The 14,896-nt window shown below is 50.3% G+C and overlaps 1 protein-coding gene across 1 annotated transcript; it reads left to right on the forward strand.

Moving 5' to 3' along the window:
- The first annotated feature begins 14,120 nt into the window (after nt 1-14,120).
- On the forward strand, nt 14,121-14,896 carry LOC130127181 (parvalbumin-like EF-hand-containing protein). Its single transcript, XM_056296751.1, has 3 exons — nt 14,121-14,224; nt 14,417-14,554; nt 14,695-14,896. The coding sequence occupies exons 1-3, from the start codon at nt 14,121-14,123 to the stop codon at nt 14,894-14,896; spliced, it is 444 nt and encodes a 147-aa protein (XP_056152726.1).

The raw sequence follows: 14,896 nt of genomic DNA on the forward strand, positions 1-14,896 counted from the left end.
AAGATGTACATGGGGGAGGGGGAGTAGCCGGAGATGTGGAGAACGGGGGGGGGGGCTCGGGGTTTATCCACTTGATAACAGACCCCCCTCTCTCTCTCTCCTAGGCCAGGCTGCTTCTCAAGACCCCGACTTAGCCGACCACCACCGGGACCCAGTGGAACATAGATAGGCTGGGATGTCCGCCGGGGTCTCAAACACAGCGCGTCCCCCCCACTCCCCCCTCCGCTTTGTTTCTGCAGTGGGTGCTACTGAGCTCGAGGCCGCGAGCCCGCTGAGAAAAGTGAAATGGATAAGTCAGACCGAGGATCTGGGCAGCCGGCCAGCGCTGCCAGTAACACGGCCCCCACCACCGCGGCACCGAGCCCTGCTTTTACTGCTAATCATAATGGCCCCCGGTTGTGATGTCATCTCTGGGTGGGCAGTCTGCACCGTAGTCCTCCCTGGGTTGGTACGGGTCAGGGCAGACCGCTTTCCCGCTCCCTCCCTCCCCCTGTACTGTATGCCACTCTCAGACTCGAGGACATGTAAAGTGTACATAAATAGATGTAGATGTTTTTCATGCTGCGCAACATCTTAACGAAATGCTACGCACATCCCCCCCCTCTCTCTCTCTCTCTCTCTCTCTCTCTCTCTCTCTCTGTGTTTACACGTCCCCTCCCTTCCTCTCGACTGCACTCTCCACTCATTATTTTTCATTTCACCCTCAAACGTACAATTCTGTGTATTTCACACACAAAAAGCCCCCCCCCCCCCTTCATATTAAGCATGGCTTGGCCCATTTAAGACAGTAGTTAGTCCTTGAACGACGTTCCGCATGTTAGGCCTTCACCAAAGCAGCCAAACGCAGAAGAAGAAGTGAAGTCGGCAGAACAAGCTCGTGCGTATCTTTAGCAGCGGACGTGTCAGCATCAGATCTAAAGCTGTCAAGCTCAGCCACGTTTCCCCGTCTGGCGGCGCTGTTGCGAGCGCTGACACACTGGCACCGGCGACTCGCTGGCTTTTCAAATGCGTCCTAGGAACAAGCGCTTGTCAACAAGGGTGTCAATCAAACAAAAAAAAGACAGCCCTCAGGATTGCATCTCCGTGACAGATACAGCCCTGTCCAACGCAGAGACGACCACCCGACCCCCCCCCCCTCACGGTGATCAGCGTCACGCAGCCCTCCCAGCACCACGGCCAGCTCCACAGACAGCAACGACCGCCAAGCACCCTTTTCCCGGAACACCGTGAGCGGCCACCGTGGGAGGGGGCCAGTAAATAGATTTGGAGGGTCACCGGGGACGATGTCACCATAGTGTGTGAGAGGGCAACATCAGAGGAAGGCATGCCTATTTACCAATGCGGTGGCCGACATGGCAGGGGGAACACGGCGTGGCAATTTCGTAAACAAAGCAGACAAGCATGGCCTTCTGTCGTGGGGCCAGCATGCAGCCACCCCTCCTGTGAAGCCTGTTTAAAGTTAGCTGCACACTCCTGTCATGGTTTGCACAGGGGGACAGCAAAGCCACACAGGCCACTGTCCAGGCAGGCACCACACAGGCCTGCCTGGACGAGGCTGGATGACAGCAAGTGCTCAAAACGCCGCATTTGACTCCATAAAGCGGCTTTACGCACGTGAACTCAGATCACGTCAGCACGTAACAGGAGCCAGCGCGGGATATTCTCCTTTCGCTGTCCTCCAAATCCTATTCACTCCTCGCCGTAATTGGATTGCTTCTCTACATCCCTTATGTTTCCATTCAAGAGAGCCTCTTCTTCCTCTTTTCTTTTTTTTCCCCCTCTCTCTCCCAGAATTCCTCTCATCTGGCAACTCCTGAGCTGACCTGATTTCTGGACCAGGTCCGCTGAGAACAGTTTCTCGAGCACCGTCTCTGTGCGGACCGTGGTTCTTTGAAAATGTTCAACGCAGTTGTTCTCAAACAGTACCGCGAAACGCCCCACAGGAAAACTGGGCAACGGGACAAGGCAAACAGAGTGCGTGCGCGCGTGCTGACACACGCACTCACGCGCAATTTTATGTCAATCTCTCTCACTATCGCCGAGATACTCACGCTCTCACATACGCACACAAGCACACAGCCGGTTTTGCAGATAGGGACGGCACGTCGTTTCCGCGCGGTTACCCGTCCTGCACGGCTGCTCGCTGTGCGAAGCAGCCGCGCGCATCCGTCATGACCGACAGCTTTCTATGAAGTCGGGTGACAGCGGTTCAGAAACAATACGCATGCTTCTTCTTTTCTTCTTCTTTTTTAAGCGAAGGAATGTTTGCTCACCTGAGTCGAAATGGGAGGTGAGGGCAAAGCCGGGGCTGAAGAAGACCGATGACATCGTCACCAGTAACACCAACATCTTCCCTCGCCGTGTGGACGCCAGTGTTGCCGACAAGGGAGGGGAGGAGGGGGGGGGGGGAGGAACTGCAGGTTTTTTTGGTGTTTAAAAAAACAAAAAAAACAAACAAACTAGGCAACACTATTTCTTGAACAAAGCTTCAGTTTTTGCCTTTTCCCAGCGGCCGTCCATTTCTTCACAGTCAAACCAGCAGGCAGGGAGAAATATGCGGACGGACAGGCGATCACCTCCTCCTTTTCCTCTGTTGCAGAGAGATTGCAGAGAGATGAATTCATTGCACGTCAAGGGCAATTGCATCCTTCCTTCAGCCTTCTTCAAGTCCGGCTGTAAGGTAGCGGCCGCAGAGGGGGCCGGTTAAGTTGAACCGGCGCTGTAGAGATCCCCCCCCCTCCTCCTCCTCCTCTCTCTCTTTGCAGCAGATAATGGACAGGTCAGAAACAACATCCCATTCACTTCCAGAACTATCTGAATGCCTCGTCTAATGCCGAGATATAAACATTGATTCTTGTAGAAAAAAATAACCAACTCTTGCTGGGTGATGTATGTTTCCCCTCAGAGATGCTGCGCTGATAGCGGGAGCTGTCCGGGTGCTGACAGCAAGAGCGCCATCTTGCTCGGCAATGCCCCCAAACAGAATATCTGAGTGGGTTTTTTTTTTCTTCTTCTTAGGCTGCAAGCGTGTGTTTGTGTGCCTGTGTGTGTGTGTGTGGGGGGGGGGGCTAGCGGAGGATGCAAGACTCGTGTGTAGCTATCATCTATACTTTTCTGTTTCAATGCTTTCGTCTGTAACGTAAAATGACTCGCCTTTGCAGGATACAACGTGGCCGGGAAAGCACCACTTCATTTTATTTTATTTTTCATATTTGTTGTGCATCATGTCGTGGATGCTGCAGAAAGCCTCGGAGGCTGCAGGCTGATTCCATCTCAGCAAGCACACAGAACAAAGCAAAGGACTGAGTATGAATTTTGCATGATCAATGTCTGTGTGTGTATGTATATATATATATATATAATATATATATATATATGTTAGTGTGTGTGTGTGTGTGTGTATGACGTTCAAACTTTCAGACGCTGTGCGCGTAGTCATAACGTGCTTGCCCCCTCCGTCCTGACTATCTAAAACACCTCTCATGAGCCGACTGTGATGTAATGGCAGGGAAAAGGCACGCAGAAGGGCTGCTGGCCCCCTATCTCTCTCTACAGCATACAGTAGATCCCCACTGTAATCCTACTGTTCATACGGGTTGGATGAAGCCCCCTCCCCCCACCCCTACATCATCCCTCCCCTCCCCTCCCCACCCCCCACCCCCTTTCCCGGTCCTATTCGCCTTCCTGGCAGCAGCGGGGAATCAACTTTCTCCCTGGGCGGCGGGGTAATTCTTCACATGGGCGGATGTGCAGACATGTCCTCGTCCGAGCCGTCAAAGAAATCAAAACACGACAGTAACACAGGAAATGCCCAAGCCATTTTTTTTCTTCCTTTGGTTAGATTCCCCCATGTGTTGCATCATAACCACCACCCCCCCGCCCCGTTCTAGAGATGCACGAGTGTGCAATGTACCGTACATCATTAACATATATGATGAATTCCGAGTGGCCGTGTACCGTGGTAAACAGCGCGTCGGCACGAGGAGCACGTGCAAAGTGGCCCTGGTGGACTAACGGAAGCGCACAAAGCAGAAAACAGCACAAGTTTCTCGGTTTGGTTGACGTGTCATGTGAGGAACCAACCCAGTCGCACGGACTTTCGTGATGGCATCACGTTAATTAATTATGACCTGATTTACGTGATGTGGTCACGATCTGATAGAACCCTAACCCTAACCTTCGTGACCACATCACGTAAATCAGGTCATAATCGTGATGGTATCACGATCGAAAGTCCGTGCAGTGACTGGGTAGTGAGGAACACAACATTCAAGCGCATGCGTTTCGTCCACGTGCTCAAGCTGCTGTCCATCTTTGTTACGGAATCTCCTTCAAGATGAATAGGACGAGGAGGTGGGTGATTTATGGCTTGTCATCTCTGTCCCGGATACTATTTAAGACCCATTTACTTTGCAACGGAGCCGGTTTCTGACACACGGGCTCCTATTTCTGGACCTTTGATTGTCTCCAGCACGAGCGTGCTCCTCTTAAACCCCCGTTCCCTTCCCCTGCTACTCCCTCTCGCTGCTCCGTCTTATCACTTCATATTTTTCGCTCTCGGAGACACTGTGCTGCACGTCGGCCGTTTCCCTGGAAACAGAAAGGAGAGCAAGATGGATTTCTGAAGCAGAAACGCGGACGGGATTGCTTCCCACCCCCCCACCCCCTCAATCATTTTGCAACCTGCATCAACTATTTAGTGGATAAAAACCCAAAACATCATTAATTATAGTAAATAACAAGACATTTATGTTTTCATCTATATGTAAATTCACTGCACCCCGAGGACCTCATCCCAGTCAGGAATCACTCGCAAAAGCCATCGTACACGGGCCTCGTGCATCTCTACACGTGCGCATCCGGGTCCGTTTCCTGTGGACGAGCGGTAACGCAGTCGGATCAGATAGCAGGCAGCAGACGGTAACACCGGCGTTGGAATCCGAACAGACCCCCGTAAACAACTCCATCCTTAGCCCCCCCAACCTCTCAGATCTGGTCCCAGTGGTAGCTGGAGGGGGGAGGATAACAGCGGCCTTGGGTAGACTCTCATGCAAAACTTTTAACAGCTCCCCCTGGAGCCCCGGTCATTCTGCACCTGGGCAGCTGCAGCTGCTAATCACCCCCCCACTTTCTGGTTTCACCATAGAGAATGCCTTGGGACCCCAGCCCAGCCAGCTACTAGCTCAGGCTGGATAAACTCGTCTTCCCCTCAGGAGCCCCTGCAGCTTTGCAAGCCAACATTATGCAGTGGCGCTAATGTAAAAACCAACAAATGCAAATACCCCGGTATTTATGTTCGATGATGGTTCCCGGCGGTATACATTTACTAAAAAAAAAATCAGGGTATAGATTTAACATATGGACATGAATGTGCAAAGTTAATAGAGTGCTCGAGGCTGTGGTTAATACATTCCATGTCTCCTCTTTAATAATCTGCTCTTATCATACGAATGTGGACAACCCGGTCCAGAGGAAGAGGCTGGGAACCGGTTACAACAAGCTCGTGTAGTGCATAAATCCGAGCGCACAACCTAATAAAACATCCTGAACAAGATGAATTACTTGCCGATACCGGGGCCCACTGGGCAGCAACAATCAGCAATAATAAGTCTGCAGAGGACGCGAGACCTTCTGCTCGTGTTATGAATGGGTCTGATGGTCCGGTAGGGACGCTTTACATGAAAAATCACCCGTTGTGAGCAAATAATTAGGAGAGAGGAAGGGGGAATAACGAGGAGGTCCAATGGCTTGAGCGCATCTGTTCTTGTGTGTTTTGTGCAGCCGCGTGTCAGTTTGTGTGTGTGCACGTGCACTTTTTTTTTGGGGGGGGGATATCTCTGCATCCTGCAGGCCCTGGAAGAAGTAGCATCGGTGGGGATTTGAGACTGATTAACTCACAGACACAAAGTCTGCTAGGGGAAGAAGAGTTATGTGGATTATATTCTGTCAGGGGCGGTATGGTGCAGTGGTTAGCGCGGTTGCCTCACAGCAAGAAGGTCCTGGGTTTGAGCCCCAGGTTAGTCCAACCTTGGGGGTCGTCCCGGGTCGTCCTCTGTGTGGAGTTTGCATGTTCTCCCCGTGTCTGCGTGGGTTTCCTCCGGGTGCTCCGGTTTCCTCCCACAGTCCAAAGACACATAGGTCAGGTGAATCAGCCATACTAAATTGTCCCTAGGTGTGAATGTGTGTGTGTGTGTTGGCCCTGTGATGGCCTGGGAGCCTGTCCAGGGTGTCTCCCTGCCTGCCGCCCAATGACTGCTGGGATAGGCTCCAGCATCCCACGACCCCAATTGGGATAAGCGGCTTGGATAAAGGATGGATTGGTGCAGCATCAGCAGTAATGTGGACGTTGTTCCGGACCGTTGTGGTGAAGAAGGAGCTGAGCCGGGAGGCAAAGCTCTTAATTTAACAGCCAATCTTCGTTCCAACCCTCACCTATGCTCATGAGCTTTGGGTAGTGACCGAAAGGGTGAGATGGCGGATACAAGCGGCTGAAATGAGTTTCCTCTGTAGAGTCTCTGGGCTCAGCCTTAGAGACAGGGTGAGGAGCTCGGACATCCGGAGGGAGCTCGGAGTAGAGCCGCTGCTCCTTCGCATCGAAAGGAGCCAGTTGAGGTGGTTCGGGCATCTGATTAGGATGCCTCCTGGGCGCCTTCCTTTGGAGGTTTAGCGGGCACGGCCAACTGGGAGGAGACCCCGAGGTAGACCCAGAACTAGCTGGAGGGACTACAAGTCCCATCTGGCCTGGGAACGTCTTGGGATGCATCCCCCAGGAGGAGCTGGAGGGCGTTGCTGGGGAGAGGGACGTCTGGAGTGCCCGACTTAACTTGCTGCCACCGTGACCTGACCCCCAGAGAAGCGGCTGGAGATGAGATGGGATGAGATAATGGATGGATGGATATTCTGTTAGACTGTTATGTGTGTGTGTGTGTGTGTGTGTGTGTGTGTGTGTGTGTGTGTAACTGCATTCCAGCCATATCAAACGTGCCTAGACCACACTAGGGCAACGCTGTCAGCAACCTTATTATCTGGCCTCTGCAAATGGCAGCTTGTTACCATGCTGAATTTGATCCGAGCGCTCCTTCTTGCTTGTTTACAAGTTTGTTTTCGCTAACAAGACCTCCCAGGAGACTTCTCATTCAGCGGCCCGGTAAGAGTCTGACAATTTTATAAAAGCAAATGTACACCGAAAAAAATGCAAGGAGTCAAACGTGCACAAGCGTATTTCAAAGCACCGCAATTCAAAAGACATTTCACATGCAGTAAACCCAGTGGCTGCATTGTGCGCTTACACAGAGACTGGGTACACAGCGCTAAGTGTTCACACTTCAGTAAGAGGTTGTCAACACAACTCCAGCGCGTTAATCCACCACTTTAATGGGTGTCTCTTAAACGTGACGCCTCCACTGAATGGGTCTTTATGGAGCCAATTTCAATTAGGCCCCACGGCTTATCACGCTTGTCCAAGATCACCCCATTTGGACTTGTTAATGGGATTAACGCCACTCGCTTCGCTCAGTTTTGACATTCCGCCGTATTAAAAGGAGCGGCGAGATTGCTGGGATGGGGAGGTTTTTGTTGAACGTGGACACACGAGTCCCGTTGTATCGTTATTTTTGGTCGGCGTGGCTGCTGCTGAGAACGTTGAACCACTGGATCAATGCTGCGTCAGAGCCATCTTACTTGAACGTTTGAATTGTGGCCCGTCAGAAGCGTCACTCGGTATACGGACCTGACACAAAGAGGAGCTTGAAAGGCCCCCTAATAGCCTCTAAAGGAAACACCTCTTTTGTGTTCACACAAACACATGGCAGACTTGGCACACAGCTGTAGAAAAGAGAACACTTACTGCGACAAAGAATTGTATAAATGCTGTTTAAACTGCAATACAACAATCTGTTTCAATGGGATCAATGCACTCATTTACAGTGACCCACGAGACGGCATTGGATTGCGGGTCTGGCTTCCTTGTGCGGCTACACACAGCTGTAAAGCACTTGCATACAACTGCTTTGGTGAATATCCAGCCCTAAAAGTCACTTTCAAACTCACTAGGGCCCTGTAAGGTGCCCTGGATTAGCGATGACAGAAGTCAAGGGGATAGCAGGGATCACTTTGTTGTACAGATGCAGTCAGGGGTACGAGGGCTTTTGTGGCGTGCAAGGCCTTGTTGGAAACCTAGTGCGCCTTTCGTGGGGCAAGGCCACCAGTGGCTGGTTCTGTGTTGCAGAAGACAGCAGCCAGTCTTAAAGGGGTCTGATCCCAGCAGGAGGCCTCGGTGGGAACTGATCTGATGTACGATAGGGTGCAAGCAGTACACAGTGGGGTCTGTGCATGCAGTCCAAATAACTTCGATACCCTGCATACACGTCCTCTTCTATGAACAGACATTTTTTCCTCTAATATAAGAAAACATACGAAAGTAGGCATACATTAACAAAAAATAAGGATTGTTTGGTGTACAACCTGCTCAAATCGACTTAAATTTACTAGTCAAGTACAATTTCATTGGTGCATCATACTAGGTACCATGGCTTTGGCGCACGCTTTTAGCTTGATTTGAAATATGGCATATAGTGGGGAGGCCTCATTACTCATCTATGACAGAGCATTGGGGCCACATTGAAATCCAAGATTTCGAGAATAAAGTCGTAATTTTATGAGGAAAAAAAAGTCATAATAATAAAAACAGCCCCTAAAGGACAGGGGGATTCGCTTTCAAACACCGTACACAAATATGCGGATCCACTGGGATATGGGGGCTCGAACATACAGCAGTGCAGAGGAGGCGCAGCGGGAGCTGAAGAGACACGGACTCCCCGTGGAGGAGCCAGAGACAGCCGAGGGACAGAGCAGCCCAGAAACTTTGTGAGCTGTTGGTATGGCAGCACACAGCGGGTCTCAGTGAGGAGGGGCTGGCCGCGGCCCAGAGAGCGAGGGAATAACCCCAGGGGCTCCGGAAAGGGGCGCTCTGAGCGAATTTGAACGGGGACTTGAATTACACGAAACGGTATGACTTTTTCAATTTCCGAAACTCTAAAATCGTCACGATAGCTTTACTATATTTTGGCCGTGTATTGTTCAGTGTGTGTATGGGAGTGGTGGTGTTGTTTTCAATACGGGACACGTTGGACTCGGGGCGGCACGGTGGCACAGTGATTAGCGCGGTTGCCTCACAGCAAGAAGGTCCGGGGTTCGAGCCCCAGGTTAGTCCAACCTTGGGGGTCGTCCCGGGTCATCCTCTGTGTGGAGTTTGCATGTTCTCCCCATATCTGCGTGGGTTTCCTCTGGGGGCTCCGGTTTCTTCCCACAGTCCAAAGACATGTAGGTCAGGTGAACCGGCCATACTAAATTGTCCCTAGGTGTGAATGTGTGTGTGTGTCGGCCCTGTGATGGCCTAGCGGCCTGTCCAGGGTGTCTCCCCGCCTGCCCCCTAATGACTGCTGGGATAGGCTTGAGCATCCCCGCGACCCTGAGAGCAGGATAAGCGGTTTGGATAATGGATGGATGAAAAGTCATAATATTATGAGGATTAAGTATTCCACAGGTCCACACACACACCGGGGAGGTCAAAACTAAAGGTTCCATGTGTTATTCCACCAATCCAACTGAACGTTATGGCTTTTTTCTCATAAAATTACGCCTTTATTCTCATAATATTACCCTATTCTCGAAATCTCAGAATTTTTCTTCTCGATGTGGTGCTAATACTCCATCGTACTCATCCAAACACAGTTTGCCAGAAGTGTTCTAGTGCTCATTCATTATTGAAGACACACGTGAGCTCAAGTTATATAACAGTGCGGCGCTGTTTACTCTGCAGCGCACAATTTCCATCAATTCCACTCGGTCTCTTTCTCTCTTCTAGATGTTTGTGGTAGTGGAGTGTGGTTCAGCCTCGGCTGCAAGCGGAGAGAGAGGGGGTGCGGTCGACCTCAGGTGTGTGTCAATCTGACAACCTGCCCTTTATATTCTGCAGTGAAGCCGGGTACTGGACTGACACACTGACAACGCAATCAAGCGAACATAGGCGAGACGGAGGCAACAGAGACAAGATAAGCTAGGAAAAAGAAGTCTCCAGCACCGCCGAGCACCAGCCCGCGCAGTGTGTGGGGAAAAGACACTGGGTTTTGTAAACAGTGTAAATAAAGGAAAGCTTGTATTTTCACTAAACTGTATCTGTCTTCCATCTCACAACCTCCCCACTGACAACAGTCCTGTCACAATGTCATACTTAAGCGTGTGACAAAAAATGAGCAACCTGCATCACCTGCTTGGCGTGGCCTTAGCTCTAAATGATTTATCACAAGGGAGGCAATGCTCTGGTCAAAATTGTAATAATGGGTAATGTGCGAATGTGAGTATTTAAAAAAAAATCTCCCTCTCACCCGTGTTTGGGTGGTGTGTATCTTCCTCAAGCTCGGGTTCTCTACCAGAGGCCTGGGAGTTTGAGGGTTCTGTGCAGTAGCTTAGCTGTTCCTGGGACCACACTCCTCTGGACAGAGACCTCAGATGTTGTTCCTGGAATCTGCTGGAGCCACTCTTCCTGTTTTTTTTTGGGGGGGGGGGGGGTCACAGCCCCTAGTGCTGCTCCTACTACCACTGGGACTACTGTGGATTTCACCTTCCACATCTGATCTACTTCTTCCCTCAGCCCTTGGTATTCCTCTAGCTTCCCTTGCTCTTTCGTCCTGATGTTGCCATCGCTCGGGAGTGCTACATCGATCACTACTGCTGTCTTCTGTTCATTGTCGACCACCACAATGTCTGGTTGGTTAGCCAACACTTGCTTGTCAGTCTGGAACCTGAAGTCCCACAAGATCTTAGCTCTGCCATTACCACCTTTGGCCGTGTCTCCCATTTGGACTTGAGGACTTCCAGTCTGTATTCAGTACAGATGTTCCTGTACACTATCCCAGCCACTTGGTTATGCCTTTCGGTGTATGCTTCCCAAGCTAGCATTTTACACCCTGCTACTAAGTGCTGGATTGTCTCAGGGGCGTCTTTCCACAGCCTTCATCTTGGGTCTTATCTGGTGTGGTAGACCCTGCCCCAACCAATCTGGTTCTGAGTACCTGTTCTGGTGCTGCTATGATTAGAGCCTCTGTGCAGTCCTTCAGCCCAGCCTTTTCAAGCCACTGCTAGGATTTCTAGATATCAGCCATGTCTTCTACCTGCCGATGGCACATCCCATGGAGGGGCATAGCCTTCCCTTCCATATCTCTTCTTCTTTTTCCTCTGCACTCTGTCTTCTACTGCCTGAGGTACTCGATCAGCAGTACGTCCTGGGGGCCCTCTTTCTGATGTACTCATGAATGTTCCTTGTTTCCTCCTGGATAGTGGCCCTGACACTCACTTACCCTCGGCCCCCATCTTTTCGCTTATCATAGTCTCAGGCTAATGGACTTCAGGTGGAACCCTCCGTGCATTGTGAGGAATTTCCATGTCCTGATATCTGTGGCCTTTACCTCCTCCTTTGGCCATTTTATTCCAGCTGGGTATCTGATGACAGGTAGGGCATATGTGTTGACGGCTTGGATGATTCTTCCCATTGAGCTGGCTCCTCAGGACCTGCCTCACTCTCTGGAGGTATTTGGCTGTAGCTGACCTTCTTGCTGCCTCCTCCTGGTTTCAATTTGCCTGTGGAATACCCAGGTACTTGTAAGTGCCCTGTATGTCTATTATCCTGCCATCTGGTAATTCAACCCCTTCAGTGCTCACCACCTTTCCTCTTTTTGCCACCATTCGACAGCACTTGTCCAGTCCAAATGACATTCCGATGTTGTCACTGTAGATCCTGGTGAGGTGGATCATCGAGTCAATGTCTCACTAATTCCTGGCATACAGCTTGATCCATGTATAGGAGGTGGCTGATGGCAACTCCACTTCTGAAACTGTATCCATATCCACTCTTTGTGATGATCTGGCTGAGGGGGTTCAGGCCTATGCAGAATAGTAGCGCTTCATAAACTTCCCGCATTTGAAGTATATCCCAAGATTGTGAGGGTCAGTCCTAATAAGGATAATCTCATATGCGAGCACTGACTTCAGGTTATGGAGTGAGCTGACTACAAAGCGCTCAGTCATAAGAGAGGAGACCACAGCGATAGCTCAAAATCTTGACAGGGTGACAACACGCTCAAAATGTACTCAAACTCGTACGGCTGACATCATTGTCTTAAACAAACACAAAAATAAAATACAACAGATCTCACTCAATTATTTGGATAACTGTGGCACTGATGTATCATGACTGCGAGTAGTGCGGCCCTCGACAACAGCTTTTATTACAGGAAAAGTCACTGGGAAACTCTAGATGCACTGGACACTATGAATAATTTTCAATAACCGTGCCAAGGCTGACCTCCGGTTCAACCTTACCAACTGGTGGATGCCCTCCATTCAACCCTATCAACAGGCTTAATGCAGGGTCATGGTCCCGTACATCTGAAGAGAGGCCCACCATCTAGGACAGCAGAAGCCAAGGCTCTTACGGAGAATGGGTCCATCGGGGAGGGCAGGACAGGTGCAAGGCAACGGGCAGCTACATCTTCGCTATATATAAGAGACACAGCGAGGTGGGGGAGGTCATCTTCCCCAGGAAAGCTTGAATCTGGTGAGTACGAGCGGAGGTTCAGCTGTGGAGAGAGATCGTTTGAAAGGGGGAGAACAGATTAACGCAATAGGAGCTGAGTTGGCTGACAGTGAGTCTGCTCGTCTGGCTGCACAGTGAACTTCGAGGACCGGTAACAATTTACGATTTCTCAAGAGTTGCTTCTCTCCATGTCGGTATTCCATTAAAAGCGTGGTGGTAGCTTGCCATATGTAAACAAGTACAATCAGACTGTTTTGGGGTTGTGTGTTTTTTTTTGTTGGTGTTTTGAACTTGGCTTCAAAGCACAGCCGTCTTCTTTGATCTCTGAACTGATCTGTCTTCGTGACCCCCCCGGCCAATGAAAAAGTAATGGACACGTCCATCTCGATACAATGTTCTTGAAGTGTAAATGATAACGTGAGACTGGTGGTGGGATGGGAATGACGCAATTCAGGGAAATGCGGCACTACCCTTATGTTGGGTCCTTTCCAACGGCATTTTCACTGCCCCACGCGCTGCATGAGTAAGATGTAAAAGCTTATTTATAAAGCCAACACAGCACATACGCAATTATCTACCGAGCCACGCATCGCTCTCTCTCTCTCTCTCTCTCTCTCTCTCTCTCTCTCTCTCTCTCTCTCTCTCTCTCTCTCTCTCTCTCTCTCTCTCTCTCTCTCTCTCTCTCTCGCTCTGTATACAGCACTCACTCACTCACTCACTCACTCACACACACTCACAGAGGATTTCTGAGATTTCTGCAATTACGTGTCCTCCGAAGTCACCGAGCATCACGACTGATGTCATTATGAGGAATGCTGATAAAATTTTTATGAGCCACCCAGCCATGAGCAAACTGTCTAATTGCTGGCCTGGGTCAGTGAACTTCTATAGATTTGCGGTGGCTCACTGTGCGAGGCCAACACTAACTGTATTTAAAGGCAACATTGATCGCTTATAAGTGGGCCAAGCGGCGTTTGTGCTGAATGAACAGCAGGGGGAAGAGCCGCGGACGTCTGTTGGACATTTAACCGATCAGACTCGAGGAGAGTCACCTCATCCTCCAGTCCTCATTAAGAGTCAATGTCAGCTAGGCGTCCGGGTAGCGTAGCGGTCTATTCCGTTGCCTACCAACACAGGGATCGCCCGTTCGAATCCGCGTGTTACCTCCGCCTTGGCCGGGCGTCCCCACAGACACAATTGGCCATGTCTGGCGACTCCACATGTATCGGAGGAGGCCTGTAGTAGTCTGTAGCCCTCCCCGGATCGGCAGAGGGGGTGGAGCAGTGACTGGGACAGCTTGGAAGAGTAGGGTAATTGGCTGGATACAATTGGGGAGAAAAAGGGGGAAAAAATCCAGAAAAAAGGGGTCACTGTGGGCTACAAAGTGAGAAAATTATACGATATCTAACACACGGGATATGCATGCACTGTAGAACAGCGCACACACCCGACACAACACTACAGGTGACGTGTGAAGGCGTTAAACCCTGTCTTCTTATCTCGTCTCTGCCCTGCAGGCACCAACACCATGGCGAATGACTTTGGCCCGCAGGTGAAGAAAGTGGCTCTTGCCATGGGCACGTCTCTAACAGACCAAGACGTTGAACGCATGCCACGGGAGATGAGAACTCAGACTGAGTCCGTGTGTATGTGTTACCCTGCTGATAGTATGAGATATTTGGGAGTCTCACCAATCATATGAAGCACAGTGGAAATCCAACACATATTGTTCAGTGTTAGGAGATGTGCACGCAAGTCCCAGGGATATGGCTTGCTAATTGAAAAAAAATTTTTTTTTGTGTGCGTTATTCTTTGGTGCACTGCAGGCAACTTCAACTACTGCAAGTTTCTGGAGTACATGAGGCAGTTTAAGACTTCTGAACAGCAGGAGGAGGCTACTAGGAGGGCCTTTGAAATGCTGGACCAAGATGGAAGTGGCTACATAGAGTGGAACGAGATCAAGTATGGGCTACAAACAAAACCAACTTTACAGGAATATGAAATATCGCTGACCTCAGCAAGCCGACGACAAGAGCAAGTCAAGTGAATGGCTTTGAGTCTCTAACTTGAGCTTCTTTTTTTTTTAACTTTTATTTTCATAGGTACATTCTGTCAACTGTGCCGAACTCAACCCCCTCAGCGCCTCTTTCTGATGAGGAGGCGGAGGCCGTGATCCAGGCAGTGGACACAGATGGAGACGGACGCATTGACTTCAGAGATGAGAACCCCCTTCAGGTTTTCCGTGCACGGAGTGCTTTTATCTTTGCCTCAAAGCTCTCGAGCATTGTTAGAAAAAAAATCTAA

Source organism: Lampris incognitus, chromosome 17, assembly GCF_029633865.1.
Source record: "Lampris incognitus isolate fLamInc1 chromosome 17, fLamInc1.hap2, whole genome shotgun sequence".
Lineage (NCBI taxonomy): Eukaryota > Metazoa > Chordata > Actinopteri > Lampriformes > Lampridae > Lampris > Lampris incognitus.

Coding starts and splice junctions, on each gene's coding strand:
- LOC130127181 (XM_056296751.1), top strand. CDS start 14,121: ATGGCGAATGACTTTGGCCCGCAGGTGAAGAAAGTGGCTCTTGCCATG. Junction 14,225..14,416: donor CCACGGGAGATGAGAACTCA/GACTGAGTCCGT, acceptor TTGGTGCACTGC/AGGCAACTTCAACTACTGCA. Junction 14,555..14,694: donor ATAGAGTGGAACGAGATCAA/GTATGGGCTACA, acceptor TTATTTTCATAG/GTACATTCTGTCAACTGTGC.